Below are 21,295 nucleotides of genomic sequence, written 5' to 3'. Positions count from 1 at the left end.
GCAGTGTGACAGGGAGCTGCCCTGACTGACCCACACACCTGCAGTGTTACACAGAGCTGCCCTGACTGACCCACACACCTGCAGTGTGACAGGGAGCTGCCCTGACTGACCCACACACCTGCAGTGTGACAGGGAGCTGCCCTGACTGACCCAGAGACCTGTAGTGTGACGGGGAGCTGCCCTGACTGACCCACACACCTGCAGTGAGACAGGGAGCTGCCCTGACTGACCCACACACCTGCAGTGTGACGGGGAGCTGCCCTGACTGACCCACACACCTGCAGTGTGACACGGAGCTGGCCCGGACAACTTGCTTGTTATATGCCACTAAGATTTTGTGGTGGTTGTTTACACAACAGCTGACTGATACAACAATATAACAAGCAAAAATGAATACAGATATCATATAAAGAGCTCCTACAAATCAGCACAATAAATTAAAAAATAAAGAATAGGTAAAGGGAAGGAAACCAAATGGCTAATGCACTGATGACAAGATGTTCCACCTCACTAGTTACCAGAGAAATACAAAGAAACACAAAAATGAGGCATAACCTTTTGGCTCATTTGACTGACAAAGGTAAAAATTACCGACGTGAACTAGGATTGAGGATTAACAAACACTCTTGGAGGGAAAGTAGATTGGTACTGCCTTTTGTAGGGGATAATCTGGCAGTATCTATGAAAATTAAATATGTCTGTATATTTGACCCTGAGAACCCATTTGCAGGTAACTATCTAACCTACAGAAACACTGGAACATGTGCACAAAGATATTTTAAAAAGAATGTTCACAGTTGTACAATTTGTAATGTGAAAAACTAGAACAGTATAATGTCTGTTATTAGGGCTTAAAGAATTATTTATAGTTTTGGGGGTTTTTTTTTGCAGCTGCTAAAAACAATGAGGTAGATCTATGTGTACTGACATACGGACAGAACCCTAAGTCATATTATTAAATAGTAAAACACTGCAGAAAAATATATTGTATGTAATCCTGTTTTTCAAAATAAATATAGACATGGTATATAAGTATGTACAGACAGAATTCTGGAAGGATGTATGCCAAACTGTTAAGATAGTTTCAACTGAAAAGAGAAGCAGGAAGAAGCAGCCAGATAAAGGGGTAAAAACTTTCACGTTTTATGCTACATAGTTTTGATTATTTGAATTTTTTTCAAAAGAACTGAGTAGTGTATTACTTGTATAAGTAACACATTTTTTTTAAAAAGAGAAGATTTGTTTCTCCTAGTCTTTTTGTTTCATAGATTGATAAATGATAAATTTTAGATCAGAAAAATCTCTCATCAATTCACCTACTGAATAACCAACTCATCATTTCTCCCTTCATAGATTTGCAGTTTAAGTTGGGATGATAAAGTAAAATATGTACTGAAATGCTAAAGGAGGCTGATGCTGAAAGAAAGTAAGAGGGAGGAGAGGGGACATCATAATCTTTGAGCATCTAAAATAATTATATGAATAGCTGTCTTCCACGTCAGGTGATAAAAGGACTTTAGGGTAAGCCCATTCCCTCTTGTTACAGAGATTTAAGATGTCTGGGGAAAATTTGACTCTCTACGCTGTGAACTACTAGAATAGATTGCCAAGAGAGACCATGGGATTAAATTCTCTGGATTTATTTTAACAGATTTTAAGGAAAATTTTATTTACTTCTTGAGGTGACATACAGCTTGCTACTCAGAGTGTGATCCCCGGACCAGCAGCCCTGGTACCACCTGGGAGCTTGTTAGAAATACAGAAGCTCAGGGGCTGGCCCCGTGGCCGAGTGGTTAAGTTCGCGCGCTCCGCTGCACGCGGCCCAGTGTTTCGTTAGTTCGAATCCTGGGCGCGGACATGGCACTGCTCGTCAGACCACGCTGAGGCAGCGTCCCACATGCCACAACTAGAAGAACCCACAACAAAGAATACACAACTATGTACCGGGGGGCTTTGGGGAGAAAAAGGAAAAGATAAAATCTTTAAAAAAAAGAAATACAGAAGCTCACATCCCATCCCAGAGCTACTGAGTCATAATCTGCATTTCAGTTAGATCCCTAACTTATTTGTGTGCAAGTTAAAATTTGAGGACTCACTTTTGGTCCTTACATCAGACACTTAAATTTGTAACAGTTCATTTTATACCTCTTGAATATTAACAAGTATATACTTAGGAATTAATAAAATCTCACTTGATAACAAACAAAACCTTTCTTTTTTTATCCTTATCAGAACTATTTTATTTCCGCTTTTGCAAAGAAAAATTTAAAAATTAACACTATTTCATTAGGCCTATATTCTTTTAAGAAGGTGAAAGCTATATCATTCCAACTTATATTTATTCACACAGTTGTTCTTAATCATTAAAATGTAATAGAAAATTATAAGGGACGTAAAGCTCAGATCCAAAAGAAATAGACAACAACTTCAGTAGAGTGATCAAAAACTTCAATAAGTTATAAAATTCTCAGGACTCAAGTAATTTCAGCAAGATTGGCTTGCTATAATAAATCTTCCTATGTGTTTCATACATGTTAAAAGTTGCTGGTGGTTTTAAAAGGTAAGATGAGGACAGTCTTACCTTCCATAGGAACCTTTGAAAATATCTTAAGATGATACTCTGCATGGAAGGTTTATCCAAAATATTAGAATTGGGAATTATCCAATTCAAAAACCATTTTTTAGCATTCGAGCAAGAAACAGAAGTTAATATAACATTTGTGCTTACAAATATTAGAGAGCTTAATGTTTTGTGACAGAAGAAATCAAATCTGATAAGCTCAATTGCTTCCATCCTCTGATTTTAAATATCATTCTTGTTCTGAACAAGACTAAGGAGCTAAAAATCATAAGAATTACATACTCCACTCAGTGATCAAATCACTTTAGAAAGCATTCCAGGGCAGCTTGGATTCAGAGGTCCTGGGCTGACACATCAACTTACTCTCTAAGGCCTGAGAACCCAAAGCTATGCTCTCCTCCTCCTCTTATTTTGCATGTTAGAATGACAAGACTATGATCAACAGTCAGCACTCAGTCACCATCAAGGCCCCATCAGTACAAAGAGGCTTTGTGATTGACAAGAGAATATAAAAAAGGGAGGAGACCCATGTCTTCCTTCCTCTAGGGAAGACTCTGACTGAAATTTTAGAATTTAAAAGCTTCTCCCATTTCATCAGCTCACCTTGCAGGTAAACACCTTCCTGGTTCAGTGACTCAGTACACGTTAGAAACAGACTCTATGCTGAAAATTGATAATGGTGGAAATTATTGTTTTACTGTGAATTTCAGCTCAGCAGAGCTCTTAAGTGATGTACTTCCTCTCCCAATAAGTCCACTCACTGAACCTATACAGCATAAAAAATAAGCCTCCATACATGGATATTTTATTTAAAGTTCTAAGGATACAGATTGGAATAAATCCAAATATTGCATATTTTTGCTACCTGTGATTTTTGAAAAATACCTAGAATATATCATGGAAGAGGAAAAAACATGATATATATGATATAAATATTAATATAATTTCCTCCTATGCCCTTCTATTTATTTCAATAATTTTCTATGGCAAGGGCAATGATTTTGAAACACCTCCCCCAAAACAAATAGAAAATATAGTAAAATTCTTCTTCAAAATATAATCAATATCAATATATAATCTATGAAATATATACTCAAAATATAATCAAGTTATGAACTGATCATTTATATTTCCAAAGACTGTACATTTAATTTCCACTCAAACTAAATTGGAATGTGTGGACTTCATAGATATTTAAAGTGCATTCTCGTGATCACAATCTTTAAATGGCAACCTATGACTATTCATTCTGATCCACAGGAATGCATCAGACTTATATTTGAGAACGTATTCACTATAAGCCTAAACATTTTATATAAATAAATTTATTTTCATTCTTCAACTTGTTTTCCTCCAATCAATACATACCTTTGATATCGTACCATATCTACATTTCTGAAATTAGTCTTCATTGGCAATCCTAGAAAATTTTTTTTAGACAGTACTTTTCAAATGTTACTACCAAGTAAAAGAATCCTAACTCATTAAGTATCAAAAACAAATTTCAGTCTTATTAGGACAATGTTGTGATAATACAATCTCATATATACTTGTGACTTCTATCGTAGCTTCCTCTATTACTTCCATTCTAATTGTTAAGTGTACTGTCTCAGAACTAAGAGTATGCATATTCTAAACTGCAGTTTGAAAATTCTGGAAAGAGAGCTGACAAGCTTTGCAGTACCCCTGCATATTCTCCATTCTGTCATTCTCCAAGGGAACACTCTTCCTTCAAACACACCTGAGAAAAAGAGAAGTTTCCTGATGTTCTCTTTCAATGTACATCTATGTACCCACAAAAACAGTAACATTCCTGAGATGTGGCAACCAGAGGGGTGTTTAATGGTGTTAACACAAGAAAAACCATGCCACTGTGCAACAAAGATCTGTTTCCAGGTCAGATTTTTTTTTTATAACAGCTTAACTGAGATATAATTTACATCCTATACAACTCAATATTTAAAGAATATCATTCAATGTTTTTTCGTATATTCACAGACTTGTGCAGCCATCATGATAATTACTTTTAGAACATCATCAACACCTAAAAAAACTCACACCCATTAGCAGTCAGTCCTCATTCCCCTCAAGTCTTCTAGCTGTACTCTCAACACAAATCTACTTTCTATCACTATAGATTTGCCTATTCTGGACAGCTCATATAAATGAAATCCTACCATATGTGATCTTTACAGCTCATATTTAAATAATAAAAACAGCTAACATTTGCATGTTTACAATATGGCAGACATTCAATACTCACCAAAACCCCATGAGGTAAGTACTATTATTATCCCGACTTTAAGATGAGAACCCTCAGGTACAGTGGGGCTAAGTGACTTACCCAAGACCACTACACAAGTCAGATGCAGCAAGGAATTGAACCTACACAGTCTGGCTCAAGAGTCATGCTCTTAACCAACTCTGCTACACAACAGTCCCTTGATTACCTCTAGGAGAACTCAAGCAGTAGAAAATAAAACAAACGAACAGACAGACTTGGGAAAAAAACATAGTGAATTACGGCGTTCCTCATAACTGGGAGAGCAAGCAGTTAAACTTAACTGCTTCAAATTTCAGCATCTGTATCAGAAAAGTCTAGTCCAAGAACTTTCTGTGATTGGTAATAATTCTCCTTAAACAAGAAGCAGACATTTTAGCACACAGAAGAGGATTCCCAGAACTTGAAAGAATAGATGCTTGGAAACATTATTTTAGTCTCATTCACATTGTTAAGAGTTATCACTGGTTTCTTAGTGAAGAACTGAAGACTGATATCAAAACCCTTTCTATGGCTTATAATAATTTGTTATGCGTCCGAGCGGGTGTGAGTGTGAATAAATGAAACAGGAGGCCCTGTGTTTCAGGCTATCTGTGTTGGGTTGCCTGTTTCCTGCTTCATGGTGCTTATTACTAACCAGAAAATTCTTAGTCTTTCCTAATGCAGATGCACCAAGAAAAGGCATTTCATCATACAGCCTACGTGATACAATGTCATTTGAGACATGTGGAAGGAGAGAGGCAAGAAGCAAAGGACAGAGGAAGAAAAGGAGCAAGGAAGGGAAAGAGGAAGAGGGAGGAAGGGTGGGCAGGAGAGACAGACAGACAGACAAAGATATAGCAGATGGCGTATAAGGATATAAACAAAGGTGGTAGCTGTTCATCTCTAAAAGAAGGGATTATGGGTGGTAGTGGTGATGATCATTTTGTTTAATGGTATTTTTCTACAATGAGCAAAAAATCTTTTTCTACAAAAAAAAATCACTTTAATAGAATCTTAACTTGAGGCCATTTGTCCTCTAACATGCTCTATTAAAACTCTAGCTGTTTTACTAATTCACAAGGCATCATGTCTCATTATAGAGTAAATTTTATCATTCTTTTTATATTCATCATAAATTTCCAAATTTAAAAATCTCTCTAGGCAGTATATCATAACCAAATATAGCCAAAAGGTGATTCTTAAAAGTATATGCAAACACTTCTTCATCTCTGCATAGCCAAACAGCTTCTAACTTCTATATCATGTATAAATTATACTCAATTTCAAATAATCTTAATCTCGTATTTTCAAAAGCAGATTTACATCTCAAGCCGGAATGAAATGGAAGAAGTTACAATTATGACTGAGGCATATAGTCGTGGAAGTCTTTATAGTTGGAATCCCTGGTTTTGGCTAATACGATTAGCTAATCTTCTAATAATATTTAGCCATAAAGTGGTATTTGGGTTAAGAATGAATAATAAATTTAATTCAAATAAGTTAATAATTTCAGACTTCCTTTTAAAAGACCCCTATTAAAAGACTTTCCTTCAAGAGAAAGGAAGCTTACATGGAGACAGTAGTTGGCCTACACCTTGGGGTAGCAAGCAGGTCTTCAGGTCAGTTTTTGTAATGGACACCTGAAATATTAATGAATTTCATTAGGAAGTTGAAAGGCCCTTTCCAGTTGGCGTAGTCAGTTCAGTCTGTCAGAGTAAAATACCAGAGACTGGGTAGGCTTATTAACAACGGAAAATTGTTTCTCACAGTCCTGGAGGCTGGGAAGTCCAAGATCAAGGAGCCAACAGATTTCACATCTGGGGAGGGCCCACTTCATTGATGGCTGTATTCTCACTGTAACCTCATGTGGTGGAAGAGGCAAGGGAGCTCTTCCAGTCCTCTTTTATAAGGGCACTAATCCCATTTATGAGGGCTCTGCCATCATGATCTAATCACCTCCCAAAGGCCCCACCATCTACCATCACCTTGAGGTTAGGATTTTAACATATGAATTTTGGGGAGACAAGAACATTCAGACCATAGCACAAGTTTTATAATTTACCAAGCTGATGATATACCAGCAAATTCCAGGAAAATATTCCCTTATAACTATACTGAAGATACACAAAAATGAATGTAGATCCTTTAAATACAAATGGCCACTAGAAACCTAAGGCTTCCTCTTATCCCACTGTTTCTAGTAATTGTTTCCTCTTTCTCATCCTCTTCACCATTGATCCCTCCCCTGCAGGCAAGAGGTGAAACAAGGTCAAGTGCAGGGCAGCTGTTTGGCTATGAAAAAAGTGCTTGCAGATACTTTTAAGAATCACCTGTGGCTTTAGTTAGTTGAGTTATGCTAGAATATGATACCTAGAGAGATTTGGAACATGGAGGGATAAGGATATCCTGTTTGGTTCTATTCTTTATCCATTTTAACCATTTTAGATTTTTAAATCTAGTTTTCAAGGAATGGACTAGCCAACAGTTGAGAGTAAGGATGACAACAGAGATAGATGGCCAAATCTTGCTGCTTTGGGAATTTGGGGCCAACACATTTCTTCCCTCCCCACTCCACTCTCCTCCCCGCCCACCTACCCACACCCAAGCCCCTGCAGTGCCATCCTTGATTCACAAGGAAGCTCTTATATTCAGTGGAACCTTACAACTTCTGTGGGACTAGAATAAGCTTATCGGCAATGAATCATAATAGTATGTTAATGGTGTAAACTTTTCATTGAGTTAATAAACACGTGGATATCATCCAATTCTTGAACTCTGACATCAGTGAAAATAAACAAATGCTTACATTTTTAAAAAACACCTAAAAATGCCATTTTTATTCATCAAAATAAAACTGCAGCAAATTTTTGAAAGCCAACTGGCCAGTTCTGACATGATTATGTCCCATTAAGTCCTTACTTTAGGAATTGCATTTTGAAGTCATATTATTTCTCCATACAACATTTCTGTTTGCTTTCTACTAAAAACAATAAACTTTTATATTAGTTATAAAATGTTTGAGCAATTTCTTTATCTAGGTACAAGTATCTCAAAAGCTGACATGCAAAAAGTGAAAACAGATTTGCCATAACTTTCATCCATAGATGGAGTACATTCACCAAACGGGCAGACTAATTTTCTTCTCCAAAAAAGGAAGTCAGATTACAGCCACGTGACTTGATAATAAGCTTTACATTCTCAGAGGAAGTGATTCACAACATTTATGAACCTATGTTTTCTCATCTTTTCCATTTAAAGCAGCAGTCTTAACAATCTATATACTTTTTCTTTTCATAGGACAAATTTTGCATTCTTTGCTTAGCTCATTGGTTTAGTTGCCAATTATGGAACTGCCTTGTTTCACCTGCAGCTATCTTCTGAGGATATACAGTTTCACAAGCCCATGCCTATTTTTATAACAAGTTAATTTACCTTTTAAGAATGACAATGAAATTAGGAAGCCAGAGACATTAGATTTTTCTATTTCCTACCTCTTCTATACATCAATCCTCTTTCATTTAAACCATGTGTTCAAGGCTTTCAAAGAGAGCTTCCATTTCCTCCTAATCATCTATCATGATCTCTCCCAGACAAGTACGTTTAACAATCTACCCATACGTGTTGACATTTTGAATCACATTTTAGGCCATCTCTCTTCTCTCTCCCATTTTCCAACTTGTCACCCTCTTCTGCATGTGTAACCTTTTTTTATCCACTTAAACTGTCCCATAGTCTAGTCTCTCTTGTCAATCAATCAATCAATAAGAAAAGAATACAAAAGAAAAACCCTTAATCCTGTAACAACTTGCCCTTTTCACTCTCAAACTTCTTGAGTTTACCATACTCATTCTTCCTCATCTCACTCTTATTTATTTTATATTTTATTTATTTTTATTTTTCCCAACGTTATTGAGACATAATTGACATATAAACAACTGTATGTATTTACAGTGTACAACATGTCACATTTATTTCTTAATCTACTATCCCAACTCAACTACAGAAATTTCTCTAGCAGATTACCATGGACCACCAGACTGCCAGAGCAAATGAGCGCGTTTTTTTTTTTTTTTGGAGGAAGATTTGCCCTGAGCTAACATCCACCGCCAATCCTCCTTTTGCTCTTCTGAAGAAGACTGGCCCTGAGTCAACATCAGTTTCCATCTTCCTTTATTTTATATGTGTGATGCCTGCCACAGCATGGCTCAGTAATCAGTACATAGGTCCATGCCCAGGATCCGAATCCCAGCCTGTTGAAGCAAGTGCATGAACCAAACTGCCACACCACCAGTCCTGGCCTTGCAAATGAGCACTATTTTTTTTTTTAAGATTTTATTTTTTCCTTTTTCTCCCCAAAGACCCCTGGTACATAGTTGTATATTTTTTTTAGCTGTGGGTCCTTCTAGTTGTGGCATGTGGGATGCCACCTCATTGTGGCCTGATGAGGGCCCCGTGTCCGAGCCCAGGATCCGAACCAGCGAAATCCTGGGCCACTGCAGGGGAACGCTCTAACTTAACCACTGGGCTGGGGGCCTGCCCCGCAAATGAGCACTTTTAACTCTTATGTAACTGGATATATCTATAGCATTAACACTAAAGATAACACCCTCATTCCTGAAATCCTCTATTTTAATTAACTTTCTTTCCTAGTTTAAAAAAAACAAATACTACTCAATTCTACTTTTTCTTAAGATAATAGTCACTGTGCTAAGTGCTTACATGTATTAGCTTAGTGTTTTATCACACTGCTGGTTGTTACTGATTAGTGAGTCAAAGTCGCATTTTAAATAAAGTTAGAATAAAAAATACCCAAATGTATCACATGTAGTAAGGTTAAGTATTATTCTGGGAAATGTGTGTGTGTATATTCATAATATAAAAAGTAGTTCTTATTTTGGGTCCCATCCAAAACAGTTTGAAAGACAGTGTGTCTTATTTAATCCCCACAATCCTATCTACAAAGTCTATATAATAATTTACACTTTTTAATAATGAAGAAACTAAAGTATAGAGAAATTGTGTAATTTGTCCAAAGTCAAGCAGCTAGCGTGACAGTCAAGAAAAGCCCCTATTTTATCTCCCAAGCTCCAAAGACTCAATTGATATCTATATTTTTCTATGTGAGTGTCCTAAAAGCACCTCAACCTTAATATTTGCAATACCTCTGCTCAATTTCCACACATTTTCTAATTTGCTCACTTTTCTGTATTTTGCTCTTCCTCATCCAAGTAGCAATCCTATCTCAGATAAATCCGCTGCTCACCACATCATTCCCATAACCCCTGGCCACGTCCTCACTGTTTCTCTCCTGGATAACTGCAACAGTATCCTACCATTACCTGTCACTATGCCCCTCCAAACCCCCAATTCACTCTCTGCATTGCTGGGAGCAATCTCTTCAAAATAAAAATCTAATTATTTAGGGCAAACTCTCCTAAACCTGAAGTAAAACTTTTAAATTCCAAATGTCATATGTAATTTTCTAGACTGAAGTTCTGTGTACTTTTAGTAATACCTTTAAAAATAGAACCTAATTGATATTTAAAGGACTTTCATTAAAATCAGTAAATGGCTGAGAGACCCAAATCAAAAGTTCTTTTCTTACTATAAAAGTTATTTACAGATACTAAGTTAAGTATGTAGAGAGATTCAAAGACAATCCCAAACGTCTTTCACTCAAGAATCGCAGGTTGTCCAGCCAATAAATAATATCATTTTCTTAAACACAAAAACTACATCTATATCTTGAGACTAATGAAATGGTCAATTATTTGTGCCTTCACAGAGAGTTGACTAGAATTCATCAAAGGGCAGGCATCAATATTGTTTCTAAATATGCTTAAAACACAGCAACAACAAACTTTACTTTGCACCGGTTTCTAACCAAAAACGCAATAATCTTCCACATTTATATTAGATTAAGATATGTCTCCTGTGAATCAGTAACATATAGTCTATAGATTATCTGCTATGACAGCAAGTCTGAGCCTGTCAATCTGCATGTTTAAACTGTTGGATTTGTTGCTGCCTTTGCGAACGCAGGTGGAAAGAATTTCTAGCCAAGTACTGACTAGGATGGGATCAAAGTTGTCATAACATGCTATATGATACTGTCCATTTTAAACTATTTAAAGGAAAATGAAGTTGAATTATTTCATTTTTCTAAAATATTAGTGTTCTTCATACACAGGTACATACTGTTGAAAATAAAACCAATAAAATAATGTTTGAAAGTGTTATATGTTTCATTGTTTTTTGTGAGCAGCACTAAGTGTAATAGTTTTGGCATAGTGTTTGTGTTATTGATTCTTTCCTTTGCTTCTCAAATAAAACAAAAAAGAGCTAATGGTTCAAACAAAATTCATTTCCTTTCCTCCACATGACTGATGGGAAGATCCTAATCAAGTCTCAATCAACAACCATGATGAATCCTTTGGCTTGAAAAAACTTAGGTTGCTTTACCCATAAATACACATCTGGAAGTAAAGAAATTCATTAAAGGGATGCATGAAACACAATACTCTATCAAGTTTTCAAACATGATTTCTGCTTGGCCTTCAGTGACAGTGACGGACAATGCTCTAAGGTGAAGCTATGACAATAATATACAAAATAATAAAAGGATTGAATAAAGGAGGCAGAACTATATTAGGAAGAATGCTCAGTGGGGTTGTACAGAGAGCCTTCTTCTTTTAAAACATCTTCAAAATATTGTAGCTTAATTCCTAACAGAATCCATAGCATGTGTTCTTATCAATGGACAGCTGGATGGATAGATGGCCAGATGGCCAAAAACTAGAAAACTAGAACTCCCTTCACATATTACCTTTCCTCAACCCAAGCCTCTGAAGGGTTCCCAAGATTCCATTTGAATGTAAGCCTTATTTCTGCTGTTATAGATAGAAAATCAAGATCACCATGATTGAGACAAAGTATATGAAAAAACTATACCTATTAAAAAAAACCATTAAGAGCCATACAAAAGTAAGCTATTTTCATTACACAATTTAACACTCATAGTTTCAACACTAAGAACATTGTGTTGCTTTTTAAGTAAATTCATACTATAACCATCACATCCTGTGTTACTTTTAGAAAATACTTATGGAACTACTTCCTCGAGTTCTTTCTCTAAAAAAATAAAACTGGCATATTTTCTCTTATTGAAAGGGGGGTCTCATTTCCCTTTTTCGCATTTATGGGTTAGGATAAAAACACAAGTTGACTCACTTCTAACATAAAATGTTTCCCTTATCCTCCTCTCAAAAAAGGTCACCATGAATGGAGTCCTAGGAACAATATCATTTGATATTTACTTACCTAATTTTATGTGATTAGAATTAAAATAATTTTTAATAAACGTGTCCTAAAATCTCTACGATTATAATAAAATTGAATTTTAAGAATGAAATATTCTAATACAATTGGACTTGCTAACTGCTATGTACAATATTGTCTGTTTATTCCAAACACATGGTGGAGAGTTCGAACACATAACATTGTTTCATTTGCTTGTAGTACTTTATAAATGGTTTTATTTTACCATTTACCAAACCTCTTTTCTTGAGTTACTCAACTAACTTCTGCCAAGAACACTAGGTATTTGGTGATAGTGCTTCTTTTAGGAGAAAAACAACCCCTTTCCTCAGAAAATTGAAAATGTTTATCTTGGCACTAAAACCTTGTATTGAGCCTTCTGGAAAGTATTTTAAATTGTTGTTTTTAACCTAGACTTTGTGACTGAAACGGGAAAAGATTCCGTAGCTCCGCAACAAAATGCATATTTATAGGGTTGATTTTCTTTCTACACCAAAAACACCAGGTTGATGGCAGCAGTTTTCAAAGAACAATTTCCTAGGACCATGCTAAAAATTGGGCATTATCACCATATTCAACACATAATTTGTTCAATTTTAAACCTCAAAAACTTCTGATGACTAAGAAATGCTAAATGTTGATCAAATATGCTGTCTTTAAGTGCCATATTGGGAAGGATTGCTTCACTTAACTCCTTGTTCTGTTAGGAATTTTCACAAAAAGAATATTTATTTGATATTGTACTTCCCCCTGTGCATGTCAACAAAAGATATGTTTCTACATTTTTATCTTTTTTACATTTTCCTCACTAGGTATGCTTTATTTTCAGACTAGACAGGACATAACCATAAGCCATGTGAACTTTTTTGCAGTATCGTCCTAATAATGTGTCTGAATACAATTATGAAGTTTTTGGAAACTGATGAAATAGTCATTGTTCTTAACTCCCCTATCCCACCCTTAAATTATTAAAATATAAGAAAGAGACTACAGAAATCATATGATATATATGAGGATATATTAAAAATGGTAGGTCAAACAATTTCACAAAGATTCCCAGATAGCCACAACGATTTTTTCAGTCACTAATAACTGACATAAGATATTGCACACCCCTTTGCAGCTTATGTCCTCCCAACCTTGAAACTTTATCCATTTTTATTTCCTTCTAACAGCCTGGCTGACCCTCTACAAGAATAATAACAGCAACACCATCATTTTATATTTGCATGTAACATTTTTGATAAAGTCAAAATAAGTTAAAATTATATTATTGTGCTTTCAAATATTTATTAGGATGTTCTGGCAGGAAATTAGTTGTTTAAAAATTCTGGTATGGTTCAATTGTCTTATTTAGGTAAAAAAAAAGATAAAGATATCTATCAAATATATCTTATTAAAATCCATAATTGCCTTTGTGGATCAAGTGCAAATTTTAATCTTAAAAGCCTGGTCCTTCCTGCTGTGATTGAATTCTACCTATATCCTGAAAAATCAAGAAAGAGTCTATTCAAATGAGTGTAAGAAGAGTGAAATAAATGGGAATCGCTGTTATCACAGAAAATGAAGATTATGGAAGAGATTCTTCCTAACCAAAAGTCCTATTCCCATACTGCTATGATCGTATGACACTGACAGACATCCCTTTTTACTGGCATTGAAATCTTGAGCCATCCTAACACTCCCCCACATTCCTCAGAGTCTCAGTGTCAATGAAAAATACAACTCTGACATTAAGGACTAATTTAATATTTTTTAAAGGCTATGATTAGCGTGCTAAGTTATCTTTGCAGAAGACTTAGATTACGCCCTACTATCACACCTTTCTCATTTAAATTTAAAATGTAGGTTGTTTTATAAGGAGAGTGAAGAATATCTAAAGTTGGGTCCACAAAAAAACAAAAATTCACTTATCAGGAATTCAGGACTATTAATTTGCATATTCAGCTTTCCAAGATGAATCCGTAATAGAATGTGGAAAAAACAAATCTTCCTTCCCTCTGTCTCTATTCACCAAGGAGCAGTGATTTACTTCTGATCACTCTAGAAAAAAACAAATTCCTGCCACTTGTGGGAGCTAATTACTTGGGAAACACTTTAGTTACATGGTTGATAAAAATTACAAAGGAACACTATTTTTTCTATTAAAATAAGTAGGTGGAACAGAACATACCTGAAAAAGAACATGTACATGGCAGCTGTGATGCAGAACAAAAGGACCTATAACAAGGAGAAAACACATTACTTGCAAAAGAACACTGACATCATCATTTGTGTGTCTTATAAAAGAAAAATAACCACTTATTAAATCTTGTGCTTAAAACAATTTTAAGATATACAAAACTAGTCATACATGTATCACATTCTCTACCTTTCAAATAAACCGTATTAAAGCAATAATGAGTCTGTGTGTGTACATATGCACACATATATAAATAAAATTATATACATTATATGACATATATGTAATATAACAATATGTACATGGACTGGGTAGAAGGGTAAAAGGATTCAGAAAGGAACAGCCGATTTTTTTAATTCTCTCTAAAAGTGCCTGAAGAAGGAAGCAACATAAGAACAAAGACAACAGCTTTTTTTTTTTTTTTAAAGATTTTATTTTTTCCTTTTTCTCCCCAAAGCCCCCCGGTACACAGTTGTGTATTCTTTGTTGTGGGTTCTTCTAGTTGTGGCATGTGGGACGCTGCCTCAGCGTGGTCTGATGAGTAGTGCCATGTCCGCGCCCAGGATTCGAACTAACAAAACACTGGGCCGCCTGCAGCGGAGTGCACGAACTTAACCACTCGGCCACGGGGCCAGCCCCGACAACGGCTTTTATATAATAAAGTCAGCCAATACATCACAAAGCTTACTAACTATATATCAAGACGACCAGACTTTTTTTTTAAATGTAAAATACAGTTCAGTTGTCAACCAAGTCTAGTCAATAAGAAAAGTTCCTAAAGATATAATCGCCCTTTGTAGGAAATATACTAGTAATTTAAAAATTCCTCTAAAAGCAGGCATAGAACACACAGTAACTCTGGATTAAAGCAGCTCCTTCAAACACATGATACTAAACACACATACTAAGACAGACACGGAAAGAATCCAGAACCCATGTCCTGACCAAAAGCTTAGTTATGCCAACAAAGTGGATCTCCATACACTTGTTTTAAATCACTAAAACAGAAGTTGTAAAACGTATTCTTATGTTAACAGTGGTGTAAATTAAACATAAGGATTGTCAACAGCCTCACATCATAGACAAATGACAAGTGAACAATCTTGCACTGTAAAAGGCTGACCACAAGGAACAATGAAAACAAAAATGGTACAAAATAGTGTTTTGCTATTTCCAACAAAAATAATTTCTAGTCAACTTAAGGAAAATATAATAGTTTTGCCATTACAAATCAAGCTTGACAGGTTTGCCACTTTGGCTTAAGGGAAGAATTATAAATATAACCTGAATGACAAACTATATAAACCTACCAACCAAAAGAGGATGGGTACCAATCACCATAAAACAAACATTATTTTTACAGTTTATTTATTATATATAATGTATATAAAATATATAACATCTCTTTATATGTATAAAGTATATAAAATCTCTCTTTCTAATAAACACACACACACTCTTCTCCACTCCCCTCTCTTTCTTTTCCATTGCCTTTAAAAATACCCTATCCATGACACAAAAGGTTCATGTCACAGTTTTTGAAAACATAAAGCATATGGAATAATTTTCAGTTATTGATTAATCAATTATAAATTAAAGTCCAAGTGAGTTTGTTTACTGGCTGTAATTTGTCACTCAAGGATCCAGATCAAGAAACTCAATTTTTATTTCCCTATCATTCTACCCGCTTCGGGCAATGCCATCCTTCCCAGATGTTCAATGTTTCACTCTTTCACTGACTAGTCATTGTCCCCCTGGCAAATCCCACTCACAAACCTCTCTAGGAGTGTCCTAGAAATCTTTCCCACACACTCTACTTTCTCTAAAGAAAATTTCCAAAGTCTCTTTCTCTCAAAATGTTGCCACGCTCCATCCTAATACAGTAAACATACCTGTGCTCATATTAAACTAACAATTATCTTAACAAATAATACATTTGAAACTGGGAAAGAGTACAATATTTAAGAACTCAAGCTTTGGAGTAAGGCAGATCTATGTTTTCAACTAGTTTTGCATGACTTTCGTTCCCTTATATAACTTCCCGGAGGCTTAGATCCTTTATCTGTAAAGTGAGAATATCTTCTCACTTTGAACTGTTGGGTAGATTAAATGAGATGACGCTTGTAAACGTGTCAGGCAATGAACAGATTATTTTTACTTTGTTTTGTTATTCATAGAAATGATCTAGAGATAAAAACCTCATCCAGACATATAAGTCTAGAAAGAAGTTTGTTTTTAAACAAGCAGACCTTTTGAAATCTTCCCAATCACCAACATTTGAGGCTCAGATTTTTATACAGCAGAGATTCAAGAGTCGAAAATCTGTACAAGCAGGGAAAAATCTAAGGGATATGAAAGCACAACTGATCAACTCATTCAACACAAATTTGCTGAATACTTACTACGTGCCAGGCACTGCTCTAGAACTTACAACATACACAAAATGGACAAAGTTTTGACCTCACGGAACTTATCTTGTAGTCAGGTGAGAGAAGATATTAAAAGAAAATAATATGTTACACAGTGATACGAGTTTTGGAGAAAAACAAAGCAAGATAAGGAAATAAAATGCAGGAGAGTAGGGCTTGTTGTTTCATACAAAGTGGTCAAGGAAGCAGAGACTTGCTACTAACAGACCCTGAGGATATGAGGGATAAGCGAGGAGACCACATCAACAAAACCATTGGAAAGACCAAATTTTATTAAGAACGATATTTGGTATTATATTAAAGATGCTAAAGAAAGGATTTTATTTTTAGTGATATAAAGTTTTCACAGTTTTTAAAAACTGTGTTAATTTATTAAACATTGTGACTTCAACAAAGTGCTTTTCCAAATAAACGTAAGCCTGCAGTTAAATAATGAAGAATATTTTTTCTGTTTCAAATTATAGAATTTTAGAGCTAAAAGGAACTTCAGACAAACCTCTATATTTTTTCATATCAGCAAACTTAGATCCTGAGAAGGTAAGTGATACGCCCATGCTTACCCTGCTAAATGTAGCTTGCATTTTCTTCATTAAATATTGGGCATGTGGTTGGTCTGTATCTGCTCTATACCGACGATATTTAAATACACTATGACCCTCAGGGAGCTTACAGCATATTGCTCCACAGTCCAATTCTATAGCTACTGTTCACACCTGGCTACTTAAAACTTTAAATAGCTTTATTGAGATACAATTGACATTTAAAGTGTACAATTTTGTAAGTCTGACATTGGTATACACACATAAAATCAGCATAATCAAGATAATGAACACAGCCTTCGCACTGAAAAAGTTCTTAATAGCATTCCCTTATTACCATTTTAACAGCTCTAGAATCTAAAGTGATGTCACTTCTCTCATTCCTAATACTGGGAATTTGTATCTTATTTTCTTGATTAGTTTGATTTATTAACTACTGATTTTATCAAAGAATGAGCTTGTGGTTCAATTGATTTTCTCTATTGTTTTTTCTGTTTTCTACATCATTGATTTCAATTTGACCTTTAGTAAGTCCTTTTTGCTGTTTGCTTTGGATTTAGTTTGCTTTTGTTTTCCTAGTTTCTTACAGGTAGAAATTCAAGCCATAGATTTAAGATTTTTTCCTGTTTTAATATAGGTGTATAATGCTATAAATTCCCCTCTAAGATCTGCTATTTGTGTATCCCACTAATTTTGATAAGTTGGGCATTCATCTTTGTTCCATTCCAAATATTTTCTAATTTCACTTTTGCTTACTTCTGTGATCCATGACTTAGTTAGAAGCATGTTATTTTAGTTTCCAAATCTTTGGTGATTCTCAGCAATCTTTCTATTGTTACTGACATCTTATTTGATTCTATTATGGTCAGCAAATACTTTATACAACTTGCTTATTTCTAAATTTATCAAAACTTACTTTATGCCCCAGAATATGTTCCATATATTTGGTAAATATTTCATGTGCATTTTAAAAGAATATGCATTCTACTGTTGCTGGGCAGAGGGATTTATAAACAAATGCCAGTTAGGTCTAATTGGTTGACAGTGTTGTTCAAATCTATATTCTTACTGATTTTTTTTCTACTTGTTCAATCAATAATTAAGAAAAGTACCAAAATACCCTGCTGGGACTGTAGAGTTGACTCCACAATCTCTCCTTGCAGTTCTATCAGCTCTTCCTTCGTGTATTCTGATGCTGTGTTATTAGGGACATAAACATTTAGCATTATGTCCACTTTATCATGACGAAATTGCCTTTTTTACCTCTGATATTCTTAGCTTTGAAATCTATTTTACCTGACAGTAACTTCAACTTTTTTGATTACTGTTAGTTTTCAATTCTTTTACTTTTAACGGATTCAGTATTTATATTTGAAGTCCCTTGCCTGTAGGTATTATATCGTTGTTTCTTGCTTTTTAAACCCTATCTGAAAATCTCCCTCTCTTCATTGGCATACTTACATTGTTTACATTTAATGTGATTATTGGTAAGTTCAGAATTAAATCTATCATCTTGCTACTTATTTTTCTATTGTCTGTTTCCTTTTTCCTCCTTTCTGCCTTTTTTGGATTAACTAAATATTTCTTATGATTCCATTTTCTCTCCTTTGTTGGCTTATTTTAGTGTTTGTTTTAGGGTTCACAGTATACATCTTTAAACTGATATAGTCTCCATTCAAGTAATATTATACCACTTAACATATAATATAGAACCTTACAATAATATACTTCCATTTCTCCCCTCGTGACCTTTGTGCTATTGTTGTCATCCCCTGGACTTCTATAAAACCACTATATTTCAATCATTTTTCCTTAAAAATGTATGTCTAAAAAAAATTCACCTTTGTTTTGAAAGATATTTTTTCTGGGTATATGTTTCTAGGCTGATGGGCCCTTTTATTCCAGTAGCAGGCTCAGTGAATGTCACGCTAATATCTTCCGACGTGACGTGACGGAGTACTCTTCATGTTTCTTGTACTAGAGCTTCATTAAGTTTCCTAGATCCATGTGTTCACAGTTTTCATCAAATTTGAAAGTTTTTCAACCATTATTACATCAAATATTTTTCTTGTCTTAAACGAGATAACATACCTAAAGTCTAATAGAGTGACTAGCATATTATGGATGTTTAATAAATGGTAACTATTGACAAGAAATACTGTTTATGTAATTCCCTTCCATTTTACAACCATTTTGCAATATACTTACGTGGGATAATTTTGAAATTGCTATTTTCACTTTAATTTTTTTTAATTCAAAAAGTAATGTAGGGCATGCAACAACATGGACGAACCTCAAAAACATGATTTAAGTGAAAAAAGCCCATTATAAAAGATCACACGTTGTATGATACCATCTAGATGAAATTTCAGAATATTTACAGAAAGCAGAATCACGGACGTCTAGAGCGCAGGGAGTGAGGGTGATGGGAGTGTCTGCTAACGGCGCACAGTTTCTTCTGGGTGATGACAAGGTTCTAAAACTAGATCGTATGGGTAGATACACACGTCTGTAAACATACTGAAAACCCATGGAATTGATACTCTAAACTGGTAAATTTATAGTATGTAAATCACATCTCAAAAATGCTATTAACACTGATCAAAGCAATGCACGTACATGATAAAAACAATTCAAACTGAATAACAAAAAGACAACAAAAAGAAAGTTCCCTTCTATTCCAAACCTCTGGTGTCCTGTGTAGAATTCTGTGTGTATGTATACATTTGTACATAGATACGTCCCTAATAAAGACACTGTTTTATACTTTTCTTTTTAATTTTACACACACACACGCACATATGGAAATGCTGAAGTTTATTTAAACAGCTTATGAAAAGACAGAGTGGATACAATAAATATCTAATACTGAAGTATACTTTGTAAACATGCATGCTTATTATCTCTAGAGGTAAACTTTTAGAAACAGATTCACTGCATTAAGAGACAGGTACGTTTTTAATTTTGAGGCCCTCCCATCAACGGTATATGGAAGTAGCTATTTCCTTATACTTTCCTTACACTATTTTCCCTTACCCACGAAAACTGTGTTTTATCAAACTGTTTTATCTTTGCCAATCTGATAGGTGAAATAAATGATATTTCATATTATAGCTGCATTCTTCTTATGAGTGAAACTGAGCCTCCCAGGTTTATAAACCTTTTTGTTTGTTTTGTAGTCAGTTGGTTTAACTGCTTTTTCATATCCTTTGCCTATTTTTGGATTGTTGGTCTTTTTGAAACCATTTTCATTTTTTGAAACTGAATATACCTATAGGAAAACATAGAATTAATTTCGTTATCTCTTTGCACCAAGAATATGGGTGGTTAAATAAAAGTAATCATGTAAAGAAAATATCATAATGTCCTAAGCCAAAAGAACATTTTAAGCCAAGAGTTTACAGAAAGTATAACAAATAATGTGAAAGTAAAGTTCACTCAGCTGGAAAACACTGTTTTCTCTGGAATGACTTTTCAGGAAGTGATAGATTTATAATACATGGCTTCCTGCTATAGAGCTTACAAAACTTTCAGAAAAAAACTGTACTATTGCTGTCATCACTATGTCATGTAGAATTATATGAAAACTATCCCTCTCAAGGCTCCAGCAAAGAAACAATATCACAATATATCAATACTTTAAAATCCTAAAAATAACCAGAAATATAAAAAATGTGAATATGCCCCAATGTGAATATGGCCTGGTAAAGAAAGCTGTTTTTACCATTTAAGCCTCAAAATGGTTAAAACACATATCCTGAAGTCATTTTAAAGTCTACTAGAGACCTAAACAGATGGTGCATTTAACTACTTCCTACCACAGAACTCTTCTGCTTTTCTTTAACATACTCAAATGTTCTTTGTCCCTGATCACTGTGCCTTTGACCACTCCTTGAATGTGTCCAAAGACAATGATGCCCTTTGCTGCCTGGCCTTCATTACTCATCAAGCCCATTTCTCCCCATAGTCACTGAGCCCTCTTCC

General features: G+C 34.9%; 1 protein-coding gene across 2 annotated transcripts in view; it reads right to left on the bottom strand.

Annotated features, from left to right (window-relative positions):
* Positions 1-21,295, bottom strand: part of TMEM135 (transmembrane protein 135) — a 231,776-nt gene that overhangs the window by 59,088 nt on the left and 151,393 nt on the right. For both annotated transcript variants that reach the window (XM_046685943.1, XM_046685944.1), the window contains one exon: positions 14,335-14,381. In XM_046685943.1, the coding sequence (XP_046541899.1) occupies positions 14,335-14,381 (47 nt within the window). The remainder of the gene's footprint in view (positions 1-14,334; positions 14,382-21,295) is intronic.

The sequence above is a fragment of the Equus quagga genome, chromosome 14 (genome assembly GCF_021613505.1).
Source record: "Equus quagga isolate Etosha38 chromosome 14, UCLA_HA_Equagga_1.0, whole genome shotgun sequence".
Taxonomy (NCBI): Eukaryota; Metazoa; Chordata; class Mammalia; order Perissodactyla; family Equidae; genus Equus; species Equus quagga.
This window is presented reverse-complemented; position numbering and strand designations above follow the sequence as displayed.